This window comes from Equus przewalskii, chromosome 2 (genome assembly GCF_037783145.1).
Source record: "Equus przewalskii isolate Varuska chromosome 2, EquPr2, whole genome shotgun sequence".
In the NCBI taxonomy this organism is placed as follows: domain Eukaryota; kingdom Metazoa; phylum Chordata; class Mammalia; order Perissodactyla; family Equidae; genus Equus; species Equus przewalskii.
Genome location: NC_091832.1, coordinates 115,817,611 through 115,840,588, shown reverse-complemented (window position 1 = coordinate 115,840,588; position 22,978 = coordinate 115,817,611). Strand labels below are relative to the sequence as shown.

The window sequence follows — 22,978 nt, the reverse complement described above, 5'->3', positions numbered from 1 at the left end:
ATTAAAAGGATTTTTTAACAAAGGCATGACCAATAAGGCTAAAGAGAATGGGGAGAAGACTACAGACTCGAGAGGTTGTCAAAATGTTGGAAGCTGGACAGCAGATGGGCTGCTACTAACGGATGTAGCAGGCCAGAGAGAACGGAATCCCAAGCCTAACGAGGGAAGGCCATCAGAATAAAGCAAATTCCCCCTACATAACCCCAGAAAAGCCAAGGAATAGGGACACCTAGTACCACTGAAGAAGACGGAGTGGCTAAAAAACCAGGGGATTGGCTAAAAGAAATGGTTTTATGAACATTTTATTAAGAAATCTGATGTAGACAGCAGAAGAAACAGCAAAGATTTGAAAGTGGTTGTCTCTGGACAGAGAGAATCAGGGGTGCAGAGGGGTGTGGTGGGGTATTTCACATTATAAGCAAGGATAATTGATCCTATCTGACCGCTCAGTATCTATGCCCAATAAATTATTAAACATTTAAAAATCACCATGGTTTTGAGCCTTATGGTATTATTTGCCTTTGTAAACTATATACATGAAATAATTTGATAAAAAATCAATTAAATGAAAAGTAATGTCATTATGCTTTCAGTAGAGAAAAGATTAAATGTTAGGCTTTGAATGAGAAAGAAACAGATGAGACAGTAGCACAAAGGGACCAAGAGTAAAGAGAGATTGTTGTTGTTGCTGGGATAGAAGAGATTTTATCATAATTCTAGGCCAAGGTCAGGAATCTAACAGAAAGGGAAAGATTGAAGCTTTAATGGAGAGGCAGCAAAATTGTTGAAACACAGTTGAGGAGAGGATAGGAGGAGGGGTAATTAGAACGCAGTGGAGAAGACTGCCTTAGATATATCAGTTTCCTATTCCTACAATTTCTTATTCTAAATTGGAACCAGTCTTATCATAATATTACCATTTAAAATTTCAGGTTGATGGTAATGGCTAACACCAATACAGTGGCTATTGACAATGGCATTAATCAAAGGAGAGAGAGAAAATTATTGTGAGGCAATAGCTGGGGACAGTAAGAGGAGGTTTCTTTGTCCACTGTGTAAAACATGATGACAGAGGCCTTTAACTCTAACGGGACTGGGTAAGTCACATGTGTCTATGGATCCTCAGTGTCTAGACCAGTGGGCTGATGACCTTTGAGGACATTATTAAAGGGGTTTGTGAATGCATTTGTACATAAATCTTTGCCTGAAGACAGAATATAGACTATGCCTCATACATTTATGTACGCCCATCTTTCCAAAATTTGTAGGTGCTATTAAGATTAATAATCAAAATTATTTAAACCATCACCTGAAATTATATTGACTTTGTCACTTCCTTTCCTCCCACAATAACAGAAATGAAAACAAATAAATAATATAAAATAACAGAAACTAAAATAACAACTATTATGTGTAGAGTTGCTGGTATAAGATGGGGTGGTGGATCTAAGTACTTTTTAATGTTTATCTTTGTGGTAAACATTAACACTGTTTACTAAAATCTTATTTTACTCTACTTCAAGGCAAATGGGAAGACTGCATTTCCTTTTTGAGGTTGGACATGGTGGGGACTTGCTTTGGCCAATGAAATACAAGCTGAAGTAACAAATATTGGTTTCAGGTAGAGGCGTTTAACTGCCAGTGCTCAACGACCCAGCATTCTCTTTCCCTGTCATGGTGACCATGGGAACACGTGCTGTAGAGATGTCACAGAATCAAAGCAGCCGAGCATGCTCCAAAAAAATAATAATATTTAATGATATAGCAATTATTTTCACGTGAACTTTGTCTTTTTGTTCTAGGCAGGACTACAATGAAGCATTTTAGAGCAATGATTGGTCATTAGAAAACAAAGAAAGAAAACAATCTCCTCTTCAACCCCAGCAGACAGCAACACAGCTTTACCTGTGGTTTCTTCAGCACGTTTCCTCTCATTTGCTTTTCACCTTCAATCTATAAAAAAAGGAAAAAGAATGATTAACTACGACCAAAGCCAGGAAAAGTCCATCACTTTCTCTTTTTACTGCTTTTTGTAAAAAAAGTAGAAAGTTCCCCTTCTACTGATGACTAGCTATGTGATCTTGGGTAAGTGATTTTACCTTTCTGATTCTGTTTCCTCTTCTATAAAAGGTGGAAAAGAAAAATAATATGCTCACAAAGCTATCATGAGGATCAAATGAAAAATATGTGGGAAAGCACACACAGACATTTAAGATCCTGTACAAACGCTAACATGATGATGACTGTGGTAGATTGCATATGGCCCCAATTCTTCTACTCTCCCCTCATCCCAGTCCTTTGCTGTGCCTCTCATAGAGGCAGGGTACATTTCCCCACCTCTAAACTCTGGGCCTGGCCATGTGACTTGCTTTGGTCAACAGGAAGTTAGCAGATGTGACATAAGAAATGCTTGGAAAGTACTTGTACACCTGGGTTTGTCCCTTTGCTACTCTGCTATAGCTATAGGAACATGGCCAGGTTGGCAGAGAAGAATGGCTCCGGCAGATCCCAGCTTAGATCAGCTGATCCCCAGTCAACCTGCAGACTCGTACACTAAGTAAAGTTGTACACCACTGAGATTTTGTGGTGATTGCATTATTATGGCATTAACCAACTGGTACAATCATGATTTTCCTGGAAAACATTGAGAAAAAAATGGAAAAGCTTCAAAAAGAGTAAACAATATGAAGTTTTGTCTCTCTTTTAGATGTGAATAAATAACTCATATCCTGAAAGTTAACAACCATATCAGAAGCCTTTCCATTTAGACACGCTATGGCTCAGTTCCTTCCTGTCGTAGTTTTCACTAGCAATTTTTTTTCTCCAATTTTTTCCTCTCCTTCCATCTGCCCATCTTGTATCATACCTTTTTCTAATATAAAGCTATGCCCCCAACATCCCAACAACCAGCCCCTCAACCAGTAGCCATTCAGATTTTTAAAAAAATAGAGAATGTTTCTCTATTAATCCCTAATGATGCATTTTTCCAAGTCACATAGAAAGTTTGATAAAGACGTTTGTTATTTTTGTCTTTGTTGTTTGTTTTTATTTTTTAAATAAATATCTCTCTTTTCCCAGGGCCAGCATGTTACTGTTGGAAATGGTGGGAAAATAGTTGTCTGGTGTGTGCAGGTAAGAGGGGCTCTTGTACCTTGTTCTCTTTAAAAAACTGGGAATTTTGTTTTGGGATCAATTCCATTATTATTTTTTTTCTGGTGAGAAGACTGGCCCTGAGCTAACATCTGTGTCAATCTTCCTCTATTTTATATGTGGGACATTGCCACAATCTGGCTTAATGAGTAGTGTGTACGTCCATGGTTGGGATCTGAACCCACAAACCCCAGGCTGCCAAAGTGGAGCGCAGTAACTTAACCATTACACCACTGGGCTGGCCTCTCGATTCCATTATTTTTGCCTCAGAGATTAAAAAAAAATTATTGGCCTAGTTTCTTGGTCTTGTTTTTTTAATAATAAATATAAGATGGCTGGAATTTTGTTCTTATTTCATTTTTAAATGATTCTCTAAAAATAGGAAACAAAAATGTTAAAACAGGTTCAAAGAGGTGCCTGTAAAAATTATATTTCCTCCTTTCCCTTATCCATTCAGCCTACCCAGGCACCCCCCCTACCCCCACCATAGTCAACCACTTAATAGTTCGTTGTGAATCTTTCCAGAGATCAGCTTTGTATATGTGAGCCCATATTTTACTCTCTGACTGCCCCCCAACACCAGGGCAATTTGCAACCTGTGCCCCTGTAACTAGACCCCAAAGCGCATTTATATTGTTTCCAATGTTTTGTTATCATGAACAACGTTGTAACAAATCTCTTTATATAATACACATCATTTCCCACGTATGCTAAGTATATCTGTCTGTATTGGGAGCGAAATTGCAGAAGCAAAGGAATGAGCAGCTTTAATGTGGAAAGATATTGCCTAATTTCTCTCTATAGAGGTTGTTTTAATTTGCATTCCCATCAGCAACATACAACAGTGTCTACTTTCCATACTCTTGACCACAGAACATATACCTTATTAAACTTTTTTATCTTTGCCAATTTGATATGTAAAAATGTTTTCGGAGCAGTTTTATTTGCATTTTTCCCCCAATAAGTGAGGTTGAATATCTTTCAATATGCTTAAACTTTAAGAGAGATTTGTATTTCTTTCTCCTTATACTAACCATATCTTTTGCTGATATATACTAGATTTTTTCCCTCGTTTTTGTAGGAAGTCTATGTGTTAAAGAAATGAGCACTTTGTCTGGAATATGAGCTGCAAAAAGTTGTTTATTGACAAATGGCAAGCCTAGTATATTTGTCACACAGAGCAGATACTTTTTAAACACCTTCCCATACAACAAAATTATCTCCAGTAAAAATCATGAAAGAAATGAATAATAAATTATGCAGAAAAATGTAAACAGCAAACACTTTCTTTTATTGAAATTCATATATATATATATATATATAAAAAATCATGCTTGTAAAAAATAAAAAAGTAAAATACATAGTACAGTACAAGTAAGGAAAAAACCAATACATAAATATTTTTAATTACACTGATGTATTTAATGAAAAAGGAAAAATTATACCTGTATAGAGGTCTGTTGCAGTAATGAATAATAATATTACAGTTTAACAACAATTAAATACATAAAAAGAATAAATTTCCTTTTATAAATATTATTCAAATTCAGTAAATTATTTCCTGTATAAACTACTGTTTGTACTTAACAAACAAAAATATTACACCTTTCAGTCTGCACCGTTTTACTGTTTCATATTGTACAAAAATTCCAAATGGCCATTAGAATGAAAAAACTGAAAAACTCAACTTTTGTTTCTTTTTCCTTATAGTCACTGTGATAACATTGCTTATTTTGAATCTATTTAAATTCAGGAAAATGTAATAACACAGAGTTTGATGACAGAAACTTACCTGAAGTGAGTTTGAACAAGTCTAATGCATAATGTATATGAGACTGCCTGTATTGGGGCTGAACTGAGAGTTGACAGAATTAACTTCCATCTATAATGCAATGTCTATTAAAGGATAAGCAAAAAAAAAGTACCCATTTGAAGTTTACATTTGTATTTTAAAAACTCAACCTCAAAAATCTCAGCAGTTGTTAACTGTGCTAATACAATAGCCACTAATAAAATGTGGTTATTTAAATTAAAGTTAATCTAAATTAAATGGGAATTCTTCTGTTTCCAGTCAAGATAGAGTAATAGATACCAGATATACCCTGCAGCCTAAAACAATCAAGAAATGGACAACATACAGAAAACAATGATTTTCAGGACACTGGACATCAGGCAATGAAGGGTAGCGTTCCATTGAGAAACAAATGAGGATCGCCCTACAGTTGTTCCATCTGATTGCCTAGAGAGAGTTTCCAGATGATGGTGCAGAGAGGGGAATCCCTGAGTTGAGGAGACAGAGCTGGGAGTCTGGGGAGATCAAGGCAGCAGTAGCTCGCAGAATGAAGTACTGGGAAGAAGTGAGTGGCACAGAGACAGAGCTGGGAGTCTGGGGAGATCAAGGCAGCAGTAGCTCGCAGAATGAAGTACTGGGAAGAAGTGAGTGGCATAGAGACAGAACTTTGGAGCTAGAACAGATCCCCTTTGAGTGTTAAGCTGTGTATTTATCAGCACCTGGGTGTGAAGAAACTACTGGCGGCTGAGAAAGAACCACCCAAAAGAATTCAAGGTAATAGGGCCCACACTCAAACGAGGTCATGAATAGTGCTTATTCTCACCACACAGACTGAAAAATGTCTTCCTGCAGAAGAAAAGATTAGCAAACCCAAAGATTTATCAACAGAAACCACCCAGAATGAAACGTGGAAGTAACAGAATTTTAAAAAAAGCACAGGGTCTAAGTGAGCTGTGGGACAAGTTCAAGTGGTGTAGTATACATGTAATTGGAGTCCCAAAGGAGAGGAGAGTGAGATGGGAACAGAAAATATATTTCAAGAAATAATGGCTGAAATTTTTCCAAATTTGATGAAAACTATAAATCCACAGACCAAACAACTGAATGAACTTCAAGCAGAAGACACATGAAGGAAGCTCCACACTCAAATTTCTCAAATGCCAGTGATAGAAAAATCCTCAAAACGGCTAAAGAAAAAAAGACACATATGTGAAGGAACAAAGGTAAGGGTGACAGCAGAGCTGTCATCAATATTGCAGGTGAGAAGACAGTGCAGCAACATGTTTAAAATCCTGGAAAAACCTCTGTCAACCTATAATTTTATACTCAGCAAAAATATCATTCAAAATTTAAGGCAAAATAACCACCTTTTTAGACATACAAGAAGTATTAATCACCAGCATATCTGTACTACAAGAAATGTCAAAAAGAAAAAGAAAGAAAGTCCTTCAAGAAGAAGGCAAGTTATCCTAGATGGAAATCTGGATCTACACAAAGGAATGAAGAATACTAGAAATCTGTGGGAATTTTTGATGTGGGGGTAGGAGAGGCAGGGAAGGTAGCCTTTATCTCTACTTTGTAACTCTTCTTGTGATATCTTTGTCTGACTTTGATATCAGAGTAACATTGGCCTCTTAGAATGACTTGGGAAGTATTTCCTTCTTTTCATTTTTTTGGAAGAGTTTGAGAAGGATTGGTGTTAATTCTTTAAATGTTTGGTAGAATTCAACAGTGAAGTCATCTGGTTTGGACATTTCTTTGATGGAAGTTATTTCTAAAACTGATTCAATCTCTTGTTTTATGTCTGCTCAGATTTTCTATTTCTTCTTGAGTCAGTTTTGGTAATTTATGTTTCTAAGAATTTGTCCTTTCATCTAAGTTATCTAATTTGCTGGCATGTAATTGTTCATAGCATTCTCTTATCATTCTTTTGATTTCTGTAAGCTCAGTAGCAATGTCTCCACTTTTTGATTTTATTTATTTGCATCTTCTCTCTTTTTTTTCTTTGTAAGTCTAGCTAAGGTTTATCAATTTGGTTGATCTTTTCAAAGAACCAACTTTTGGCTTGATTCTTTCTTTTCTCTTACTATTCTTTATTTTACCTCTCTATTGTAGTCTTTATTATTTCCTTCCTTCTCCTAGCTTTGGATTTAGTTTGCTTTTCTTTTTCTAGTTCTTTAAGGTGTAAAAGTAGGTTATTGATTTGAGATCTTTGTTCTTCTTTAATGTAGGCATTTACTGCTATAAATTTCCCTCTGAGCACTGCTTTTGCTATATCCTATATGTTTGGGTATGTTGTATTTTTGTTTTTGTTCATCTTTAAGTATTTTCTAATTTCTCTTGTGATTTCTTCTTTGATCATTGGTTGTTTAAGAGTATATTATTAAGGGGCTGGCCCTGCGGCCAAGGTTAAAGTTCCACACACTCCACTGCTTTGGTGGCCCGGGTTTGTGAGTTTGGATCCTGGGCATGGACCTACTTCACTCACCAGCCATGCTGTGGAGGCGTCCCACATACAAAAAATGGAGGAAGATTGAGACAGATATTAGCTCAGGGCAAATCTTCCTCACCAAAAAATAAATAAATAAAGAGTGTATATTGTTTAATTTCCACATATTTGTGTATTTTATAGTTTTCCTTCTGTTACTGATTTCTAGCTTTATTCTGTTGTCATTAGAGAAGCTACTTCACATGATTTCAATATTTTTAAATTTATTGAGACACGTTTTGTGGCTTAATGTATGGTCTATCCTGGAGAATGTTTCATGCGACTTGAGAAAAGTGTGTATTGTGCTGTTGTTGGGTGGCGTGCTCTACATATGTCTAGTTGTTAGATCAGGCTGCCTTATAGTGCTGTTAAAGTCGTCTATTTTCTTATTAATCTTCCACCTAGATTTTCTATCCATTATGGAAAGTGGGGTATTGAAGTCTCCAACTATTATTGGAGAATTGTCTCTTCCTTCCTTCAGTTTATGTCAATATTTGTTTCATATGTTTTGGGCTCTATTGTTTGTTGTGTATATGTTAACAATTATTATATATTTTTAATGAATGGACTCTTTTATCAACATCTAATGTCCTTGCCACTTGTAACAAGAGACAATTAAGGTCAATTTTGTCTGACATTAGTGTGGCCATTCTAGCTCTTTTAGTTACTATTTTCTTGGAATATTGTTATCTATCCTTCACTGTCAACCTGTTTTTGTCTGGATCTAAAGTGAGTCTCTTATAGACAACATATAGTTGGATCCTGGGGTTTTTAAAAATCAATTCTGTCAATCTGTGCCTATGTATTGGAGAATTGAATCTATTTATGTTTAAATTAATTGCTGATAAGGAAGGCCTTACTTCTGCCATTTTGCTACCTGTTTTATGTATGTCTTACACTTTTTTTTGTTCTTTATTTCTTCTATTACTGCCTTTTTTTATGTTCAGTTGATTTTTTTGTAGTGAACTGTTTTGATTCTCTTCTTATTTCCTTTTTGTATATTTCTTAGGTATTTTGTGGTTACCATGGGGATTAAACTTAACATCTTAAATTTATAGCAATCTAGTTTTAATTGATACCAACTTAGTTTCAAGAGCATATAAGAAGTCTACTCCTGTATGGTTCCATCCCCTGTTTTATGTTATTATCATCCATTACATCTTTATACATTGTGTTACTGTTACAAGACTTATGATTATGTTTATACATTTGTCTCTCAGGTCATGTAGGAAATAAAAAGAGGAGTTACAAACCAAAAATAAAATAACATTGGCTTTTGTATTTACCTATGTAGTTACCTTTACTGGAGTTATTTATTTTTTCATATGGCTTCAAGTTACTGTCTAGTGTCCTTTTGTTCAACCTGAAGGACTCCTTTTTGTAGTGCATTTCTTGTAGGGCAGTTCTCCTAGCAACTAACACCATCAGCTTTGGTTTATCTGAGAACGTCTTAATTTCACCTTCATTTTCAAAGGATAGCTTTGCCAGATATAGAATTCTTGGTTGACAGTTCTTTTCTTTCAGTACTTCAAAAATATCATCCCACTCTCTTCTGGCCTCCACGGTTTCTCATGAGAAAGATTCTGCTAATCTTACTGAGAATCCCTTGTCCATGATGAGTTGTTTTTCTCTTGCTGTTTTCAAGATTTTCTGTTCTGGCCCTTGGATTTGAACAGTTTCATTATAACGTGTCTTGGTATGAATTTCTTTGCATTATCTTCGTGAGGGCTGGTAAACTTCCTGAATCTGTAGATTCATATCTTTTATCAATTTTTTTGGAAGTTTATGTCTATGATTTCTTCAAATATTCTCTCTGACACTTTCTCTCTTCTCCTTCTGAGATTTTCATTATGTATATATTGGTATTCTTGATGGTGTCCCACAGGTCTCTTAGGCTCTGTTAATTTTTCTTCATTCTTTTTTCTCTCTGCTCTGGGGACTGGATAATTTAATCGACCAATCTTCAAGTTCATTTACTCTTCTGCCTGCTCAAATTTGCTGTTAAAACTCTCTAGTGAGTTTTTCATTTCCAATATTATACTTTTCATCTCCAGAATTTCTGATTCCTTTATAATTTCTATCTCTTTATTGATATTCTCTATTTATTTATACATCATCCTCCTGATTTCCTTTAGCTCTTTGAGCATATTTGAGATAGTTGATTTAGAGTCTTCGTCTAGCAAGTTCAAGGTCTGTTCTTCTTCAGGGACCATTTCTGTTAATTTCTCCTGTGAATGTGCCATATTTTCTTCTTTCATTGCATACTTCATACTTTTGTGTTGAAGATCGCTCATTTTGAATATTATAATGTAGGAACTCTTGAAGTTATCTTCTTCCTTCTCCTTAGGGTTTGCTTTTCTTGCTTGCTGTAGACTGTAGGTGTTTGTTTAGTAACTTTTCTAAACTGTTTTTGTGAAGTTTGTTTTTTGTCCTGTGTGGTCTCTTAAGTCTCTTTTCTTTTACCTTGTATTCAGCTAGTGTTTAGACAAAAATTTCCTTGAACACAAGCAGCCAGAGAGAGAGAGTGTGAGCAAGAGAAAGAGAAAAGGAAGGGGAGAGAGGAAAAAAAAAGAGAAAGAAAGAAGAAAGGAAGGAAGGGAGAAAGGAAAGGAAAAAGAAAAGAAAAAGGAAAAAAGAGTAAGAAAAGAAACCCCTAAAATCAGCAAGAGCAAACCTCTCCTGGTCTTTGCAAATAGGCTCTGTGCAGGGCACTCCTTTGACGCTTAGTCAGGCCGTTTACAATTCTGCCTTAGCCTTCACTTCATGCTTATACTAGGGGTGTAAGCTTAGGGTCTTCTCAGGTCTTTTCTGAGTGTGAGTCCTGCCCTGGGCAAATGTGTTGCTTTCTAAGTTCCTTAGTATATACAGGGGCTTTTGAAGACACTAATTTCACACAGAAGCTCTCCTTAACTCTTGTTCCCAAGCTTTGGCATTCTATTGCATGTCTCAGTTATAATCTTTTGTCCCAGGTGGCTGCGGGTTGTTTGCCTTGCAGTGTCTTGGAGGCATGCCAGCTGCCGTCCCACTCTGTGTGAGTCCTGAGCTGGACGAAACAAAGACAAGCACATCGTGGCAGTCTCCCAAGTAGTCCCCACGCAGCTTAGAACAGACAAACATGGTTCTTTTTCAGTAAAGTCTGCTCTTCTCCTTCTAGAGTTCCACACTGGGAACGTGGCTTGCCATCTTCAAGACGGCTACTAAGCTGGGGACAGGATGGGGCAAGGGCAAGTAGAAATGCCATGAAGTTTTCCCACCATTTTTAAGTTGCTTTTGCTTCACTCAGCATTCACTGGAGTGGGGGGAGTGCTGTAGGCCTTTGACTGTTAATCAGGGTTCTCATAAAGTTGGTTCTGACAGTCTGCTTGATTCTATTTTTCTGTCGGGGGACAAGGGTTTGGGTCTGCCATTTTCGCTGATATGACTCTCTGTGCTGCATGTTCCTCCTGTGCACATTCTCTCTCCAGCATCTTGTCACTCTGCTAAACTTCACCCTAGTTTTTTCTCTCCAAAATACTACCCACATAAACCAAGGTGTGTCATGAACTTTTAGGGTAAGATAAAAATGTGAGGTTCCAGTCAGGGCTTATGTCCCAGCACGGTACTATCATAGTAGATGACTACAGTGACCAAAACATCTGGCTTCCGTGTTTGAGATCCCTTGGTTGTCAAGATGGCAGCCGCTCCCTCTGTGCTCTGGGTTTCTCTCCCTTCCTTCTGAGTCCCCCACTTTGTCCAGGCAGGTTCAGTCAAACCGGAATTCTCATTTCACTATTCAGAACAACTCAAGTCTATCCCACTGCCAATCCACCCTGTCATTGACATAAGCCACCTCCAAATCAGTTCATCAAAATGTTTTGATATAAAAAGGGAGTGGGGCTTTATATTCATGGAAAGAAATCTGCCCCCAGCTTTCAAAATATCAAAAATTTCTCCCAGCTGTACACATTTTATTTCATTTTGAAAATGGAGATACATTTTAAAACTTCTTTGAGCACTTTTATGTTGTCTTTATGGTAACCTCCATTTAAAAACGGTTATTCTCAGCAAGTGGGATAAAGCAATTCCATTTTTCTTTTATAAACCAATATTTTAAGAAGTTCTGAAATTTTTAAAAATATGACATTAACTCTTCTCAATTCTGTTTCTTAAAGGAATGAAGACAACTTTATTGCTAGATGATTGTTCAGTAAAAGAAAGGGACTCTTTTCTGTAAGTGAAAACTATTTTCAGTTTTGTTTTTTTATTCTGTTTTTGTTCCAGGAATTGAAAATGTGGCTGAAATGGGTTATTTTTCAAAAAACAATTTTTCCTTATTATAAAGTAACACTTTGATTTGGTATTTAAACAAGAAAAATGAATAAAGCAGAGAATTTCTGAAATTGGAAAATTCATAAATATATAAAACAGAAAATAAAAATCACCAGTAATCTCACAACTCAGAGATACCAGCTCTTATCTATTTGATATATACCCTTCAAGAACTTTTAAATTGCCATTTATATAAACTGCTATATGTGTGTATTTATGTGTATGTGTGCACGTGTGCATGTGCACAGATATATTTATGTGTGTATTTTTTTATTTAACAAAAATAAGATTTTAGTAAGAGCCTTATTTCAATAAATATGGAATGCATCATTTTAATGGCTACATGATAGCTCATTTATGGACGTACAACAATTTAATCAGTTTCTTATCAGTGAGCACTTAGTTTATTTCCATTTGTTCTCTAATATAAACATTGCATATATATGTTAAAAGTTGCAAGAAAGTTAAAGTATGTAATTCTGATTTCTTAGGGAGTTTTCTTTAAACATTTGCTTCTATAAACTGGCATTAAAACAAAACAGTTTTTGGAATCGTTTCAAAACACTTTGATCACAAAAGCATGCAATCATCAATAAATATCTGAGATGTCTTAAACATTTCTAACCTTAATAGACGACCTTCCAATCTGGCTACAATCTGTCCTTTCAGTTTTAATTCCCTGGGTTGCCCACAACGTCTCCACTCTGATCAAATGGACTTATTCACCTGTGGGAGCCTCGGGCTTTGCTCTTTTTCTGCCATAGCACTTGCTGCTTTTCCAGGCTGGAAAGGCTGGAAATCAGTTCCTCTTTCTTTCCACTGATCAAATAGAAGCCAGAATTATAGGGCTAGCTCAAATCCCACTGGGATCATAAACTCTTCCTGACCTCCCAGCAAGAAGGGATTTCTCTCTCCTTAAAGTCCCTTGGCACAAGATATTTGTACCACTTTTTGGCAGTTAAATATATACTGTCTTGTAAAAGTTCTTTGTCTTGCGTTTTCAAACATTATTTAAATCTTGCTCATTATTTCCTCATTGGCATATTTATATCATCTTTCTATAACTGTACCCAGAGGCTACTGAAGGAAGAAATCAGTCTTGCGATTTGCCCAGCGCTGTACCTCGAATGTAGAAGGAGCTTGGTAAATGTTTGACTTAACATGATTACTGTAAATTACAGATCTGTATTAGTAAAATTCTCATTCAGCTCAATGCACAGATAAGAACACATGAAAAAATCAGTTTCTTAAAGCTCTTTCATCAGGATACTAACAGAAAATCTTTGTTACTGATTATATCCTGCCATTGTTGGTAACTGAACTACATAATCTTTAAGTCAAAATAATATCTTTAAGATTTTTTCTATATTTTTACAATATTTAAAATATCTACTTAAAAGTTTGCATAAATATTGAATTACTTACCTTGCCAAAACTTAGGGAGAAGCTCAAAAGCAACAGAATAAGCTTCATGCTGGAGACACTCAGGGCCTGCGTCTCTACTGGGGACTCTCCTCCACCCCAGATATTCTTTTGAAATTTAATGTTTAACCTCTGAAAAAATATTTAAAAAGTGAAAGTTTTCTAAAGGGTGTTGTACTTTTGAACTCGTAGAGAATTTGGCTAAAATCCAGAGTTTTACCGTAACTGAAACCAAAAACAGTCCTCCCCAGTAAATAGCTTAGGAAGGCAACCAATGGGGACTGCGTTCCCTGCCGAGGAGAACGATTTCCCCACCTTGTTACTGAACAATGCCTCTATTCTGTTTTCTGGGGAAGGAAGAAACTACGCTGGAAGAAAATTTCTTCTGTTTTTTTGTAAAATAAAATTATCATATTTTTCCTTAAGGGTGAAGACTAGGAGATGGGAAGAAGAAAAGTACATCACATTGAAGGCTATGCTGATCACATGAAAAATCCTCAACCCCACAGTTTCTTCACTATGCACAGGCTCTGCTGTGATCCAATTACACTCCCTGAGCAGAGAAAACTTTTCAAAACAAGGATTCTTGCCGAAGCACCAACTCTAGTGCAGGATTCATTTATATTTGTGATAGCAGAAATGCGGTCACGGTTTGGTTCTCCTGAAGCAGACACGAGACAGAATTTGGGGTGCAAGACACTTATTAGGAATCGACTCATGTGAATGGAAGGGAGGGGAAGTCGGAGTGAGCAGGAGAAATTGGACTGCAATGCAGGTTTGACAAAGTTCTGGCCAGCTCCTGGGGGCTCTGGAGTGAGTGTGGCCTGTCACAGGGTCAGGCAGAAATGGCTGGACCATTAAATCCTGCCTTGCTCCTGGTGTGGGTTGCCCAGGAAAGGCATGGCCTCAGGTGAGGCAGTTCTCTGTAGCTGAGGCCGACCCTGAAGGATCTGACAAAGTTGTGGTCAGAAGGAAGTGTCTGCTGACCACGCTCTTCACAGCTGGGCAGCAAGACCTTCCTTGAAGGGGGATCTGGGAGACTCACCTCCCTGTCTTTCAGGGTCCACCATTTGCGCGTTTTAGATCTACTTTCCATATACGCTTCAAGAGCGGCTTCTTCAAAATTGCGTGGGCCTCTCTTCCTGAGAAAAATTTAGAAGAGGAAGGCGGTGGTAGTGCCCTTGCGGTTGTTCTTGGGGCTGCAGGTGGTACTCATCCTCTGCCTCCTGCCTATCCACTTTAGATCCCCTCCACCCTGAGCCCCCGCCTCTGCTGGCCTCGGTGTCTCACCTGATGGCGTGACCCACAACCTCTCCAGGAGTGGTCTGAGTCCCGGGTTACCATTCCCTTCTCAGACCACACTTGGTTTCAATCCCTTTACCGTCACAAGAGGCACCAAGTGGCTCCTGTGATTCCATTCCATTCGCATTCCTCCCTGCCCTCATTGTACAACAGCAGCCCGATTTCCTCTGAATGATCCGGGTCAGTCAAGATGGTGACTCCTCTTTTTCCCTGCTGGTCCCTAGACACTAGGACCCCCACATGCAGCAGGCAGAAGATCTAGCCTATAATTCAGTGGGATTCTTGCTGTGCCTCCTGGCACAAGTGTGCTTTCTTTGAGGAATAAGACCTCTAACCCTGCAGAGTCCGCAGTTGTGGGGACAGGAAGCACAAAACCCCCAGATGGTCACTGGGGCTGACAGTAAGTGTGGTCATTCCTGCTCCATCCTTGGCTTCCACACCTGGGTCTTCTCTCTCTTCGGGATACAACGCTACATGAAGGTCTTTGATTCAATTCACATGCTGCTTCTTGGACAATAGCACCCACTCCTCACAGAGTATTGCCTTTAAGTAGCACCTCAGCTCTGCATTCAGCAGGCTGCTCCAATGCTTTATAAGGTGGCCAGCCTCTGAGTGATGCAGTATGTGATATGACCAGTGATGGCATTTTCACATCTCCTTTGCTATAAAGTGGAACTTTGGCAAGATGTTATATGGGATCCCCTGTTAAGGGATTAAATACTCTGTAATCCTTTGGATCATAATCCTAGCTGGGACCCTGCAGGCAGGAAAAGTACATCCTTACCTGGAATATATGTTGATTGCTGCAAGAATATACCACTGGCCCTTTTAAGATCGAAAGGACCAAATGTATCAATTTGCCACCAAGTGACTAGTTGGTATTCTTAAATTGTGCCACCTTGGAGCCTCAGCATTGGTCTCTGTTGCTGTCAGATTTTGCATTTGTTGATGGCAATAGCTAAGTAAACCTTGGGGGTCCATGCTATTGGCCTCATGGGTAGCCTCCATCTCTGCTACCACAGCCACTTTATTCTTGTGCTCACCGTGCTAGCACTGGGGTGGCTGATGACTGAGACTGGCTGATATCAATTGGCTGAGTCATTTTGGTGGCTATTTAGCGTCTTTTCTCTGGTGGATGTTCTCTGGTGAGTGTTAACATGTGATACAAAGATTTTTACACTTCATCCCTATTCCTCTATGTACATCCACATGTTTCTACCCCAGACCTTCTTGTTCTTAGTCTTTCAGTATTTTCATTCTAGGAAAAAAGACGGCCAGGCAATCACTGTTTCCTGTGATTCCGTAGTCTAACCTCAGGTCAGTTATATTTCCACACAAAGTGAACGGCCAGGTGTACTACCTGAAGCTCTGCCCATTGGGAAGACTTTCCCTCACTACTGTCTTTCAAAACCACTCCTCTGTGTGGCTGTAATGCAGCTGCTGTCTGTTTTCAGCTTGCACCTACATACTGATCTAACCCATCTGAGAACCAGACAAACGCTTTTGTCTTTTCCTTCAGCTGGTCATATCAGATCCCCATAGAGCCACAGGTGTGAGCTGAGGGAGCGCATGGGTGCAACAGTTTGGATTTGTGGGGGAGGGGAAATCTGGGCTGCCTGCTCATGCACTTTGCTGGTGCCCTCTGGTCCTATGTGTATTCGGTTCTGGATGTAACACTTCCATCTTACATTTTTGCTAGGCCTGCTCAACATTATGCTTCCTGGGTCTGTTAGGACCCAGCTCATAATGGGCATTTCTGGCCACATGGTGACATAGTATCCCATGTTCAGTTACTCCACATTTACCAGGGTCCAGCAGCGCACTAGTTTTCTCTCAAAAAGAGTATAATTCTCTGCTGCAGATGGCACGGCCTTGCTCCAGAAGCCCAGGCTCCTGCATTGTAGTTCTCCCCCGGGTCTTCCTCAAACACTACGCAATGTTTTTTCTACCAGTGACAACTCCAACACCAAAGGGTCTGGATCACTGCAGAACTCTCCTGCTCTGCAGCTAGAGCAGTATTCCTCAGTGGGGAATATTTGCCCCAAAAGCAAATATTCTCAAAAGAGAATATTCACAAAAAGGCTCGCTAGGTTTTGTGCTTCCTTCTTTGTGAAAGGAAGTGCAAGGTGAAATAATTTGTCTTTTACTTTAGAGAAGATGTCCTGGCAGGTTCCTGAGCACTAATTCCTAAAAATGTTACTGATACGTCAGACCTCATCTCCTGGCCTCTAGAGCATGTGTGTCTGATGAAGGCGTTCAGCATGCTAGCCACCTCTTGCTTACCTGCTCTCATCAGGGTAATGCCATCAATGTAATGGAACAATGTGATGTTTTACAAGAAGTCCAGACGATCCAGATCTCTTCAGACTTCATTATGACAGAAGATGGGAGATAAGACCGAAGGAAAAACTGTAAATGTATGTTGTTGCTCATCTCATGTGAATGCAAACTGTTTCTGATCTTCCTTTCTGCTTAAAACACTTATAGTGGTTTTAGTCTTCCTGGCCAAATTCTTATTGACACACTTTATAATACTGCCAAAGCTAGCATCAAAGTTCTTATCTCTAAAAGACATTTGACTAGAATAAATATTAAAGCTTACATAAGGGGTGGAATCTCTAAGCTTAAAAAGAATAGAAGAAAATAACAAGAAAAAAGACATTTACATATGCAAATTACATTAAAAATTTTACAACAGAAAAAGCACTGAAAAAAATGCACTAAGCATGAAACTCAGGGTACTATTAAAAAAATTAAAAAATCAAAAGTGATTGGAAATAACAAGGACATAAACAATAGTAAATAAATCAGAAAGTAAAAAAGTAGTAGACTTAATAAAACAACAAGTCATCTTGAGAAATAAAAAGAGAGTAAAACAACTTTAGAGGAAAGCTATTCAAGTGGACATTTTTAGGGGGCTGCCAACATCCACTATCCTTCACAGCAGGCTCCTGATTTTCCTTGTGGAATTATCTTCCTTCTATTATGGGTTGTTTTGGTGGGAGAGTAATTCCAGACACCTGCCTTCCAAAATGGAGGTTGAGAAATCCAGATCCAGGCTCTTTCCATTCCCTTCTGTAGCCCAGAGGCTGATGGAAGAGTCTCGCTGGTGTCTGAGTCTTGAGTTAGGTGATAAGAGAACAGAGGAGACAGCTGGGAATTAGTTACTGCAGCAGCAGCAGCAGCAGCGTACTGGTCAGACAGTTTCAGCCATAAGATAAGCTTCCTGTGATTCCTTTTGGCCTTCTTGAGAATCCTCAATTCTTAAGCCGAGTTTCCTAGCCTCCTGTCAATACTGTGAACATCCTATTATCTCTCAAATGAATTTTCTTTTACCAAAGTTAGCCAGAGTCAGTTTGGTGGCTTGTCACTTAGAACGTTTGGTGATAAAAATCACATGCAACTTATCAAATAATCTGAAGATCTGGATGAAAATTTCAAGGAAAATAGAATTATTTCCTTGAATTACTTCCATGAATCTTCCTGAATCCATATTCCATGAATATTCCTTGAATCTATTTCCTAGAATTATTTCCATAGAATATACAATGGTGAAACACTAGAGGCAAACAATTAGAGTCTGGAATAAAATCAAGGATGCCATATCCCAATATTGTTATTATCAGAGGCAATAAACATAAAAAATGATAAATATTGGAGCAAAAGAGACAAAAGTGCCATTATTTGCAGATGAAATGATTGTCTACTTAGATAAAAAAATTCAAAAACTATTAGACCTAATGTCAAAGTTTATTAAAGCAACTAGATACAAAATCAATATAAGAAAATGATTTTCTTATTTGTCATCAATTAACAAAAAGAAAACGTGGTGGATGCCTCACAATATACACTTTATATCTCTTCCCTCCCATCTCAGTGAGAATAAATATAAAAATAATTAGGGGCCAGCCCCATGGCCGAGTGGTTAGGTTTGTGTGCTCCGCTTTGGCGGCCCAGGGTTTCGCCGGTTGGAATCCAGGGCATGGACATGGCACCGCTTGTCAAGCTATGCTGAGGTGGCATCCCACATGCCACAACTAGAAGGACCCACAACTAAAAATACACAGCTATGTACTGGGGGGCTTTGGGGACAAAAAGGAAAAATAAAATCTTAAAAATAAATAAACATATAAATAAAAATAATTACATTGGACCATTGAAGAATGAAGAGGGATTCCACGAGCAGGCTATAAACAGTGAAGAATTGCTGGAAGATATACAATAGAGAGGAAGAGATTAACTGCAAAACTTAAAGAAGTTTAAGAAATGTCAAACTCATACAGGTGACAACAAGGTACCCAGAACAAGGGAGACCACAAAATGAATAGAGAAGTGGAATGTGAGAGAAGTGATGGGCCAGGTAGTCAATGAAATAAAGGGCTGAAGAGTTGAGCTAGTACCCCATCCTTGGGGCTCTTACCTCAGTATCTGCTCCAGGCTGAGGCCTACAGAGGGGGCTGCAGCACGTGTTCTTATCTAGCGCCTCTTGAGTGGACCCGGGCAGGAGGAGCAGAGCAGCATTCCAGGCTCACACAACCTCATGGGGCTCAGGGAAGCTCTGCACTTGAATCACAAGCTATGGGCAGGCTCCGGAGGCCTCACATGCCACTCCACCACTCTCCTGCACAGTCATCCACACAGAGCTCCAGTCAGGATCCACACAGCCAGGAGGCACAGCACAATAAAAAGAAAAATGAAGACCAGCCTCATTATGATTATGGGTGCAAAAATTCTAAATAAAATATCAGCAAACTGATGCAAACAAAATCTTAAGTAGGATTCAGCAGTCTGTTAGTAACAATGTTAACACTTATTTGACAACTATTTTATGCACACACATATATGTATATAGGCTCAGGGAAATAAGTAATTATGTTAATGTCATAATTTCAGGGAAGAGACATAAGTTTAAATTCAAAGAAGCAAAACTCTGTGATCTCACCTGTGAAGTGGAAATATTAGTATGAACCATGATTTATTTTTTCTTTCTAAAAATTATGTATCTCCTGTCTCTGTCCACGGACAAAGCCTAGAAGTCATGATAATCCAGAAGCAATGACCACCCCTTAGTGCCCAGATTGTGTTTTCTACACACCATTTCCTACTAAAAGAAACAAGGGCTCCTTGGAGAGAGTGCTGGGGCAGGAAATGTGTAAGATAAGTCAGAGAGACACCTTGCGTCAGAAAGCAAGTATGCTATCAGGGGCTACTGAGTGGCATTAAAAGACATAGGACTCAACTTGAAGGGGCTCTCACAAGCCAAACATGAAAAAATTTAAGCATTAAAAAGGACAATAATAACAAAGGATGAAACAATAAGGGAAAGTTCTTTATTTCAGCTAGTAATTGCTGGAGAAATGATAAAATTAGCAAACCACTATTCAGCAACTCCTATGAACGAATGACTCCAGGTGATGATCACCAATAGCTGCTGAAGGCATCAGGTGACAAGTTGGTGGGAACTTTCTAACAGATGGATCAGCTGATACACTGATGGATCTGAACATCACCCGAAGAGAGACAACCAGACGTCATGTGCTTCCTCATGTGATGCTACAGGAAGTATTTCTGCAAAAAAAAAAAAAGAACCTGAACATAATCTAGATCTCACTGACAGTCAACCAGCAGTTTACAGGAAATACAGAGGATAGAGAAACATGGTTTATACACCAAGATGACAGGAAATTCTATAAGATAAAATTCTCAGTTTCTTCAACAAATACCTGCCATGAAAAAAAACAGGGACAGGAAATTGATAAAGAATAAAAGAGGACTTCAAAGACACATCAATCAAATGTAACGCATGGATAGGGTTTGGACCGTCACTTAATCAAATTAACTGTTAAAAAACATTTTGAAATAATTTGGGAATATTCTACATGGACTATTACTAACTGATACTAAGGAATTATCACTTTTGTTAAGTGTGATAATGGTATTGTGCTTATGTTTAAAAAGTCCTACGCTGGAGACTTATGGATGAAATGCTATCTGGGTCTTAGTACAAAATAATCTAGCAAAAAAAAAATACACATATATATAAATAATAATGAGAGGATAAATGAAAGAAGATTTGCAAGAGCAGTAACTGTTGAAGCTGGATTATTGGAACATAGAGGTTAATTATACTGCTCTCTCAACTTTTATGTTTGAAATTTTAATAATAAAATTTGTTTAAAAAGTAAGTCATGAGTTCATACTGTTTCCAATTTAATGGCAACTTGGCTAAGTCCTTTTAAAATTTTGTTCCAATATAAAGTTTTTCAGCCCTTTCTCTTCTCTGTCATTCACAACAACTCCTTACCAAGTATCTTAATTAGATTTTCTAACCTTTCAGTAACACAGTTGGATGTATGCCTTCTTAGATCTTGGATCCTATAATTAGGCTATACTTGTACCTTTTCTCTTTTTTCCCCAATCTTTTTTATAACATCTTTGTCTATCATTCTATAGCCATCTGTTGACAAGCAGAATCTTAATGGATGGGCAAAAATTCGAACTATAAAGAAGAGTTCAGTTCAGTTCAACAAACACTTGTTGGGCATCCATTTGATTTTACAGGCACTGTGCTACACGCTTAGACACTGAAGCATCTACGCCTTAGCTCCCACTCTTCGGAGCCCTCAGTCTAGTGCAGATTTCTCAGCTGGGGTTCTGCAGGTGCCATTAGGTATTCTGTGAGAGGTAGCTGCTAGGGGTTCCAGAAGATACTGGAATTTAAAAAAAAAGTTTCCTTCTCCATGCATTGCAGTGATGAATAGTGGTCAAGCAGCCCTGTTAATAATTTTGCTAGAGGTCCTTCACCTATATGGTGGTGCTCTGCATGACTGTGTCATTTGACTGAGTCCTTGGTCAGTTTCTGATGTGAGACGGGGGAGGCTGTTGATAACTGGTGAGTGCTCAGTTGTACTAAGGGAGGGATGATAGGTTGATGCCATCAGCATCTCCCTCTTGAACTATCTCCTATCCTCCCCCAGCCTCCCCTTACATAGCCAACCCAGCGCAAACACACCTTCCTGATAGGATAGAAAACCAAGGGGGTAACTTCGAATTCTAAGGAAAGACTGCAAGTGCTGCGACTGAGACGCCTCCCTGCTGCTTTGTTCTGTTGTAAATATCGCCAACATGGAGCGCGCAGGTTACAGTGAATTTATTTTAAAGATTTCATTTTTCTGTTGTGATTTCCTTGTTCAGCTTGCTTGTTGTACACTTTATTAGCACCTGTTTGACAAACATGACAGAGTCTAATGTGGTGATTTTTGAAAATGAAGTAGGAGACGGAAAAGAGCCCTAGGCCTAGGTCATTCTGGTAGAAGTTAGTGAGAAAGAATCACAACTTAGAAACGCAGCAATGGCTCTGGCAAACCGAAAAGACACAATCACAAATCACAGCAGAGGAACAAATAATTTTAAACGGCCTTTGGAATCCCAGAGTAAAAAATTTGTTAAAAAAAAAAATTCACCTTATAAAAAGGTCCAGAAGGCAAGTTATTAAGTAGCAGAACTTTTTGACTAAAAAAAGAAAAAGCCTCACAGTTGTAAGAACCTCATAATTCCAGTATGTAAATTTATAGAGACTAAAATGCTAGGATTAAGACATAATATGAGAAACTAAAATGGTTTCACTGTCAAAGTTTGATAAATTGCTGTAATTAATGACGTCACATGATGTCAAAGAGATTTTTGTGTAATGAACCAAAAAATAACTTCTGTTGACGGATCAACAGATTTCAACAAGAAATGTCATACGGTAGCACTTGTAAGATATGCATATTGTGGTAAAATTCAAGAAATTTTTTCTGCTATAAAATGCTGCCCCAAACAAACAAGAAAGGCCAAGAGACATTTACTATTTTGTCTTCAGATTGGAAACAAAAGGTACATTTTGGAGGAACTGGGTTGGCATGTGCACTGATGGTATCTCATTAATGATTTAAGCATTTCTCCATGAGAGGGTTCACTTTCAAAAAAAAGAATATCCTTGTGTATTCACAACTCACTGCTTTCCTCCCAGAGAGGTGCTGGTGTTGGACACTTTTGGAGCTGAAATGAAAAAACTTCTAGATGCCACTGCAAAAATGGCTAAAGTTATTAAAGGACAGTTCCCTCAAGAATGTTTTTTGGGGGGCTGGCCCCATGGCCGAGTGGTTAAGTTTGCGCGCTCCGCTTTGGCAGCCCAGGGTTTTGCCAATTTAGATCCTAGGCACAGACATGGCACTGCTCATTAAGACACACTGAGGCAGTGTCCCGCATAGCACAACCAGAAGGACCTACAACTTACTGGGGGGCTTTGAGGAGAAGAAAAAAAAAAGAAGAATGGCAACAGACGTTAGCTTGGGGCCAATCTTGAAAAAAAAAATGTTTTTTTTGGTGAGGAAGATTGGCCCTGAGCTAACATCTGTTGCCAATCTTCCTCTTTTTGCTTGAGAAAGATTGTCGCTGAGCTAACATCTGTGCCAATCTTCCTCTGTTTCATGTGGGACACCACCACAGCATGGCCTGACAACCGGTGCTAT

General features: G+C 38.4%; 1 protein-coding gene and 1 long non-coding RNA gene across 18 annotated transcripts in view; one reads left to right on the top strand and one right to left on the bottom strand.

Annotated features, from left to right (window-relative positions):
* CFI (complement factor I) overlaps positions 1-22,978 on the bottom strand; it is a 63,898-nt gene that overhangs the window by 38,818 nt on the left and 2,102 nt on the right. For 2 of the 17 annotated variants that reach the window (XM_070611718.1, XM_070611724.1), the window contains exons 2-8: positions 19,838-20,030; positions 18,883-19,083; positions 17,487-17,581; positions 16,746-16,829; positions 14,206-14,302; positions 13,164-13,292; positions 1,906-1,953 (exon numbers count right to left, since the gene is read on the bottom strand). In XM_070611718.1, the coding sequence (XP_070467819.1) occupies positions 1,906-1,953; positions 13,164-13,292; positions 14,206-14,256 (228 nt within the window). In that variant the 5' untranslated portion in view covers positions 14,257-14,302; positions 16,746-16,829; positions 17,487-17,581; positions 18,883-19,083; positions 19,838-20,030. Of the gene's footprint in view, positions 1-1,905; positions 1,954-13,163; positions 13,293-13,380; positions 13,429-14,205; positions 14,303-16,745; positions 16,830-17,486; positions 17,582-18,609; positions 18,670-18,882; positions 19,106-19,837; positions 20,031-21,474; positions 21,684-22,978 lie in introns of those variants that run through there. The other 15 variants (XM_070611725.1, XM_070611733.1, XM_070611728.1 and 12 more) reach the window with 13 other exon arrangements.
* LOC139082078 (uncharacterized) lies at positions 1,659-15,289 on the top strand. Its single transcript, XR_011537790.1, has 5 exons — positions 1,659-2,085; positions 3,079-3,132; positions 6,034-6,165; positions 11,582-11,639; positions 13,587-15,289. It is a non-coding gene; the product is annotated as an uncharacterized lncRNA (long non-coding RNA).